A 9,161-nucleotide genomic window follows, 5' to 3' on the forward strand; every position below is an offset into this window, starting at 1 on the left:
CTTTTTTCCATTTTATAATTTATTTTTTATTTATTTTTTAATTTAGACAAATATTTTTTAAATATAACTTAATAAATAAAACATAATGTTTAAAAATTATAAATAACATACAATAAAAACAATTTTTAAAGATTAATATTAACATAGAAATTAAACTACACATAACATCCAAATTCCAAAAAAAAAAAAAAAAATACAACGCTATTCGTTATCGTTATTGTTACCATTGAAGATATAATCCGCCAAGTCCTCTCGAAGTTGTCTGTGTTTATTTGCGTCCTGAATGTCAACAACTCGATGCAAATACTTTGTTGTTCCTGGTTGAAACTGAACGTGTTTGGGCTCCGTTGGGATATAGTGTGCTATATTTCGCCCTTTATCTTCTACTACCATGTTATGCATTATGATACATGCATACATGATATATCGTAGAGTTTCTAAATCCAATGGTCGTGCTGCATGTTCAACTATATGTCACTTCACCTTCAGCACTCCAAAAGCACGTTCAACATCCTTACGTGCTCCTTCTTGTCTTCTCTTAAAAAATTTGTCTCGTTCTTCAATCGGGTGGCGGAATGCCTTCATGAATGTAGAATACTGAGGATATATTCCATCTGTAAGGTAATATCCATATTTGTATTCGTTTCCATTCACCGTGAAAGGAGCATCCGGGGTCTTTCCATTCAAAAGATCGTCGAATATTGGCGACAGATCAAGAACGTTGGTTTCGTTGTTGGAACCCGCAACCCCAAAAAATGCATGCCAATTCCATAAATCTTGAGAAGCAACAGCCTCTAAACCCAACGAAGGTGATCCGTGATGACCACTTGCGTATTGCCCTTTCCATGCCACCGAACAATTTTTCCATTTCCAGTGTGTGCAATCAATGCTTCCCATCATTCCGGGAAACCCATGGCGTTCTTCATGCGCCACATACAATTCTTGCAAATCATGCAACGAAGGTTTCCGCAAATACTCGTCTCCAAATGTGTCAACAACACCCCTTGACAATGTATACAAACTCTACCTTGCAGTTCTTTCGGACATTCTCATATAGTCGTCCATGGTGTCGGGTGACTCCCCCATAGCCATCAAACAAATGGCCGCAACACATTTCTGCAACGTTGTAAACCCTCGTCTACCTCTAGCATCATATCTTAATTGAAAAAATTCATACCTAAACATAAATTAACTACAGTTTAAAAATATATTGCATATGTTGAAAAATTAAAGAAACATATACTTTTTTATTTATTTTGTATAAAAGTATAGTAAAGAAGCGATATCGGCTTTCCAAGGCGTTGACGATCCGTAGGAACACATTCCTACTCAAACGAAATCTTCTTTTGAAGTCGTTCGACCCGTACACACAATTATCCGCAAAGTAATCACGATATAGATGTTCGTGTCCTTCCTCGCGATTTCTGTTTAACATCGTGTGTCTTGTTAGTAGCGGGGCTGGGTCTGGTTGTAGCAGGTCGGTAGTGTAATAATGATACATCATCCTGAAGAAAATTAATATCGTCATCTGAATCATCGGACGAGTCGAAAGGGTCTATATTTTTTTTTGAAGATAATTGAAAGTATGTAGAGAGGAGAAGAGAAATTGTGTGAAATTTTTTATAAAATGGTGGGTATTTATAGGGTAAATGATTTTTTTTAATAGTTAAATTTTTTTTTATACCGTTGCCATTTAAACGTTTGAAAACGTTTAAATTTTGTGCGTTTCATCCAGTCGCGACGCCAACGAGCTTCAATCTCGACGAGCAAAAACGAGTAGGGGGTGGTGTTCCCCGTCACGATGCCTTTAAGGCGTGCCGCCTCACCCGGTTGCTTCTCGTTTTGGCCCATACCGCATCGTCTAAGTGGAATGGTAATTCCATGAAAAATGCTCCCACAGTACGTAGCCAAAACATTTTGCTGAGGTGTCATCGATTCGGTCCATCTACACACCGACATTTCTCAAAGAAGAGATAGAAGATGACTTTTAATTAAGATTTTTATTTAAAATCCTTCTTTTAACTTTCAATCTACACTTTCTATCCATCCTTTTTTCATTTAATTTCTTTTAGATAATAAACATTGAATATTACTTCTAATAAATTATACAATTAAATAAAGTTAGTCGGCATGTTCAAATAGAACAAATATTGAATAACTTTAATAAGAAAAATTATTATTGGTTAATATTATGGTTTTATAAAACAATCAGTAATGAATATATTTGTTTAAAACACATAACAAAAATATAAAAATATTTATTACTGTCTTATGTTTGGTACAAAAGCCATATGTTAAACATATGCATTCAATAAATGCCGTACAAATATATATATATATATATATATATATATATATATATATATATATATATATATATATATATATATATATATATATATATATATATATATATATATATATATATATATATATATATAGGTTCAAATGTGGATTGACATCTATTGTGTGGACGTGTGGATAATGCTATTCTGTGAGAATTACAAAGAAAATATGTTGTTTGATAATATGAATACGTTCAATTTTATATAATTATTTTAATTATTGTGCCTTTTCACTAATTAAATCGTTTATAAGGTTATTATACACTTTTTTTAATTGTTCTCATTCTGTCAGAATGTTATCAGGATGTTTATTGAGTCGTATTATGTAAAAATTAAAATAAATAAAAAACGATGAATGAGAACAAAAATGAATTAGAATTGGTGAGAATCCATTAAAATAACAATAGTTCTGTAAGATTGAACGTATACACATTAGTAAACAACATATTTTCTTAGTAATTTTCATAATATAGCATTATCCACACGGCCACACAATAGTTGTTCATCCACATTATAACCTAGCCCTATATATATATATATATATATATATATATATATATATATATATATATGACCCATGTGAAGAGGTTTATGATTTATAAAAGTTAATGTGTTGTTAATGTGCATGACTATGGATTTCTGAGGTCCAATAATGAAGATACTCTAATGTTCACATACATGTATAGGAATGAACAATAAATACTTTTAATTAAGCTCTCACATGAGTAGGAATGAACATACATGTATAGGAATGAACATACTTTTAATTTAATGTTCACATACATGTATAGGAATGAACATAAATGAGTGGTCATACAAGTATTATAGGACAACAATAAATGCTTCTAAGGTCTCACACCAAATGAGTGGTCATGGAAATCCCTTAGTATGAGGTACTCGGTGATAGCGACGGGTGATATCCATGGTATATTACGTATTCTTTTACATTTTATTCCTAATGATCCTTCTACCATATCAAATGGTGACAAGTGGATTAAATTAATATCAATTTCATTAAATGTGTCATGAAACTTGAAACATTTGATATGGCAAGAAGATGACTAGGAATAAAATGTAGGGGATATTTAATTACTCATTATGTAATTGCCGAGGCGTTTGTTGATACACACTTACATTAATTACTTGCATAACCACGTAAATTGTTTAAATATTGAATATAAACGCAAAGGAAGAAACTGTGGTTGATATTTATTAGAACTATATCAAAAGAATTGTGGTTCATGTTGCTCACACAGGTGTTAGAAAATTTGTGGCCGTACTTGAGTATGCGGAATTTAATGATTTTTTTCCTTTGATCTTGCGTATTAAAAGTAGTTCCCAATATATGTGGTTGATTTTGAAGATATAATTACATTGAACAATTTTGCTTTATTGTAAACGTATGAATTCATTGAACAATTTGACAGTTACATTATTAGGGTGCACGGAGCGGTGAGGTTGGGGTTGTGGGTTGGCACCACTGACGGTACCACCGGTGCATGGGTGGATCTAGCAGGTTCCAAGGTGGCCAGTGTAGCCCTTCAAATTTTGCAGCACAATTAATGTAAATTTTTTAACGTGCTACCCCTAAAATCATATGTGCTATCGTTGCAGAGCCGGTCCTAACTTATTTGGGGCTCGGGACACAAAAAAAACAAAGGATCCCTCAATATACCAAAACCTCATATGACCTTTAAATTTGAGCTAAATTCAATATAATATCTTTGTTAATATACGATCAATGTATGTCTGTTTTTGACGACTAGACTATAATTTTTTATAAGAATTTTTTTTGTGTTTAAAATCATTAGTAAATTTAATTTGAATATTGTATATTAGTTTTGCTATGTTTTTATTAAGATGCAAGGTTTTAAGGTTTTTCAGACAGACTAAAAAACTATTATTTTCTTTATAAGAAATAGATTTATATATAAACAAATTCAAATAAACATAACTTAAATATTACAAAAAAATTGGTAATGTTTGGATTTGAACATTTATCAATTTTATAAACACAAAATCTTTAACTAGGTGACAACACTACTAATTGATATTTGTTTTGCTTTTAATATATTTATATTTACATATGAAACAATAGTTTTGGTATTTGTTGCTTTTTTAAATATATTATACATACAAAACTATACTTATATATAAAACGATCATGATGTTTTTTTTAATATCGTAAAAAGAAAGTGTTCTAGAAACGTACATAATAATTAATTAAACTTTTAAATATGCTTAGATAAATATAAAATAAAGTTAAATATGGAAAAAAAAAATTTCACTTGACATGAATAGAATAGATTTAATGCTTTTTGGTACTGTCCAGTAACTTATGTATTAGGTTTTTAAATATGCATAATTAGAGTAATTACTAAAATCGTCCCTATGGTTTGGTTAAAATTACGTGTTTGGTCTCTAACGTTTGTTTTGCACTCGGACCTGAAAAGTCCCAAAAATTATGACATAAAATTTTCGTTTTTAGATTAATAAATCATTAATACATAACATTTCCTCAAAACCAAGGTAATCAAGATTCATCAAAATATCATCAAATCAGAGTAAATCACAGAATGGAATACTTGTGGTGTGTGCTCTGCAATCATCCCGAGGTCTTCCATTTTGAAAACCGAAGTACCTGAAATATAAACTGAAAACCGTAAGCAAAAAGATTAATGAGTTCCCCAAGATACCTCAGAACATACATACATAAAACACATAATGGGCCCCCGCCCTACATCGGGCCTCACCCGCTCTCGCGTCACACTCGGCATCGGGCCCCACCCGATATCGATCCCCACTCAGATTACAGATCTGTCAATCACCAGGCCCCGCCTGACTTTGGGCCCCGCCCGATACACACATAATCATATAATCATATAACCATATAAACATAACCTTACTAACACATGCAATAATCACAAAGACTATAGCATACCATACAATCATCGAGCCCCGACCGGCATCAGGCCTCGCCCGGTAAGTATAGAAGCATATACTTATAACTAGCATTCAATATACTCATCAGACTCCGCTTGGCATCGGGCCCTCCCCGGTAAAAAAAGCCATCATACAATACTTGCACGAGTCGAGCAGACATCTAACATCCTAATCATATAAACCATGGGCTGACATTAGTGCCTTCGACCCGCTAAACCCAGTGAGGAGACTCACCTCGCACTGTCGAACCACACAGACGATCTCTGGTTGCTTGCTGACAGATACCCAAACTTGCAATTATCAAAACAACACCCAATTAACAATTGGGCTCCACTCCATAACCATAAATCCATACTCAGGGTAAAAAGACTATTTACCCCTATCCTAGCTTGGTCCAAGACTAAGGCCCAAACTCACAACTTGAAAGGTCTAATAAACCAAATAACCAACCAAGGCCCAATTATGGCCCAATTTTCCAATTTGGGCCCAAACCCCTTACATGGGGCCTTACCCTAAGGCCCAACCTATTTCTTAGTCCAAAACACTTATACTAAGTTGGCCCATTGAGAACTCAAACAACCAAGCCCAAAAAGGAAGCCCAACCACGAAGCCCAAAAGCCAAACCCCTCCTGACTAAGTACGCGGGGTGTACTCAGCTGTACGCTAAGCGTACATGCAATTTGGCTTGTACGCTGCACGTACAGACTTGTACGCCCAGCGTAGTCATCCATTAAGCCAATTTCGACATTAAGTTCTTAATGCTTAAGTCCAGAAGCCCAAATCACAGATCTAAGTCATAAACAACGTCTAGAACCATAAAGTCACTGACTTGGTGACTTTGCATGCCCTAAAAGAACCCAATCTCGAAATATAACATCCTGCTTCCATTAAATGAACTCCAACTCATGCATGGGGAATTCTAAGCCTTAAAGGAGATAACTTTATGCATTTAGAACCTCAGAAACACCAAGAGTGGCAACTCATAGCTCCTGGAGTGGTACGAAACAACTAGATCTCATTCTTGGGACCAAAATGAACCAAAAATCATACAACACAGATCTAAGCTAACAATGAACAAGGTCAAAGCTTTTTACCTCAAACAAGCTAGAAATGAAGCACATAATCAAGATCCACAAGCTCCAAATCACAACCATGGAGGCTTAGAGACAATTTCTAGGGTTTTGGGGAGCTGGAGGCTGGTAAAGAGGCCAACCCTAAAGACTTAATGAGTTTATATAGTGTCCAATACCAAAAGTTAGGGTTTCTTAAATCCCCTCGTACGCCCCACGTACTCCTCGTACGCCCAACGTACGGGGCTTCATATTCCTGGTCAGCCATTCGCACTACGCTCAGCGTATACCATATTACGCCTCGCGTACCCTCCTCCGCAATAGCACACCCCACGTACTCTCTAGGTACACCCCGCGCACTAGGGTTTCTGAAGGCCATAACTTCTTCGATATAAATCCGATTCCAACGATCCATATATCCTTGAAAAGGTAACAAGAAGCTCTACAATCTAATGAACTCGTACCTGCCTTACCATATCCAGAACAAAAATCTATTGTCCATAGAAGCCCAAACTGAAAAATTACTGAAATACCATTTGACACCAAAACATAAACCGAATACCCGGATCATCCAATATACATCATCCACCTCTAAATGAGCCCAAAACTCAATTCTTCAAGGATCCTAAGCCTGCTAATACCCAATCCTTGATCGAAGAACTCATTCAAAGAGTTCACATTTGTGGATTGTATCACCTTTAACTCTTTAGATAAATTCTTACATTTTGTTAACATAACCTCTTTGACTTGCAATATCTAAGCATTCAACTCTTAGCGTATAGAGAAGGAAAGTTTGAAACAAGAACAAATGGGTGCAAGGATTAAGCTATTAAGGTATCCTCTTTCTTTGAATTAAGTTAATTAACCTTAATTAGGTAAAATCTTAAAAGAGTGTCTAGAAATTGAATTAAATCTTGAGTTTACAATATGATGTTGTTATTAGCATAAGAAACATGATTATGAGCTTAGTTAATGATTTCTACAGTTAAATTCTTCAATCAGTTAATTAGGGTTATAAACCCTAATTACTAAAACTAATAGGAATGTAAAATTAAGCTTTTAACTTAATTAATTATGTCACCCATATGTGTTATATGTGAGTTTTAATTAGCTTTGCGACATAAAAAGTAGTCAAGTAAAGCTGGTGATTAATTGGGTGATCATTTTGATTATGAATAGTAATTAGGCTCCAGATGAGCTAAGAGAAGCTCTAAGGAGCTTGATATGTTATGTGAATAGGGTTTTGGCAAACAATTGATCAAGTTCATCAATTGGAGATTTAGAGACCAAAGTGGTAGTTAGTTTTCACTAACTAGAAAGGTAAGCACATGTGAATTTTATAGGTACATAGCAATAAAAATATTTTATGTGAAAATACGAATTTTATGTCCAAAAATTTTACTAATTTGAAAAGGGGGCATTATTGGTTGAAACATTTTGTAAGTTTAGCATGTCTGATAACTAATGATTTAGAAGGGGAATAACTAGTTATTGATATGAAAGTTATACATGATAAATGTTATTTCATTAAGTTGGAATACTCTTTATGAGTTTTTCATATCTTGCGATTCTATGTGAACTATTTGAAAGTGGGTATTGATAGTAGTTTATAATGAGAACTTTGATGGGTTTTATAACATCAATACACTCTAACAAGGAAGCAGAAACAATAAAAAATTTACCTAGGTGTACATGCACACTAGGATCTAGGTTTTACTAGTTATAGCAACTAACTTTCGAAATCAACTAAAGAGAAGGATAAAACACTTACTTTTTGATCTCTTGATTTAGACCTTATGATTGGAAATCTTTACCATGGATGAAGAACCCAAAGTAGAATTCCTCTAAAATAGTCAGACCCAAGACTCCAAGAAGATAAACAAGGGAATCCTAGAGAAAGGATATGTCGAATATTTTATAACCGTAAAGAGGGATAATATTTTTTTTCCATGAAGAGTGAGGAGAGAGGATGGATGAAAATATGTGGCTAAGATCATCCGAGGTTTGGTCCCTAGCATCCTATTTGTAGGCAATTGAATAATCCTTTAGGGTTTCAAACTCTTAGGGATTATCCTTATCATATTAAAAACATGTCTTATCCCTATCCGAGATAAGTAGAAATCATCCACATCCTCTTTCTGGAGGGTTCTAGAATATTCCAATTAATCCACGGATATAACTAATATTCAACCCTTTTAATTAATTACCAAAATAATTTCCAACTAATTTATTAATTACTTAATAAATTAACAACTTATATTTCTCCCTTTCCTTATTGCTAATTTTGTCATAAGGATAACCCAAAAGGTCGTTGTGATTTTTTAGAAGTATTACCAACTAGTTAATGATATTGGAAAGTATTTCCAACAGTTTCCAATTTGGACAAGTTATTAACTTTAAATGTCTTAATACCTCTCAAATAACTAGGAGAGAGTTACTCATCTAATGCAACTGCCAAACACTTGATCTTAATCAAGCTTAGCCCTTAGATAAGTGATCACTTATTCCTTCATTGTAGATATTTGTATGAACTTGAGACATGGATAATGGGTCAATCTCATAGTTTAAAATTTGGTTTCTTGATAAAGATTTATAATGATTACATCGGACTTCTAAATCGAAAAAATTAATTTAGTTAGGACCTGGCCATGCACATTAGATGTCATTACCAAATCATCAGGTGGCATAAGGATGTCGATTCTCTTGTTAAGGTAGAAGCAACAAATAAAATTTGACTACATAGTTTTTGTCTACTAGTTGTATCATACATGGGCCGACCCTTTATGACTACTAATTACGGATA

At 33.8% G+C, this 9,161-nt stretch overlaps 1 protein-coding gene across 1 annotated transcript; it reads right to left on the reverse strand.

Annotated features, from left to right (window-relative positions):
• Positions 1–474: 474 nt before the first annotated feature.
• LOC145164141 (uncharacterized) lies at positions 475–897 on the reverse strand. Its single transcript, XM_079082865.1, has one exon. It carries the CDS (start codon positions 895–897, stop codon positions 475–477), a length of 423 nt encoding a protein of 140 aa, XP_078938991.1.
• Positions 898–9,161: the final 8,264 nt, after the last annotated feature.

The sequence above is a fragment of the Lactuca virosa genome, chromosome 3 (genome assembly GCF_052849685.1).
Source record: "Lactuca virosa cultivar CGN04683 chromosome 3, Lactuca_virosa_CGN04683_v6, whole genome shotgun sequence".
Classification (NCBI taxonomy): domain Eukaryota; kingdom Viridiplantae; phylum Streptophyta; class Magnoliopsida; order Asterales; family Asteraceae; genus Lactuca; species Lactuca virosa.

Excerpts from the sequence above, each read along its gene's own strand:
- LOC145164141 (XM_079082865.1), bottom strand. The coding sequence starts at position 897 with ATGGGAAGCATTGATTGCACACACTGGAAATGGAAAAATTGTTCGGTG.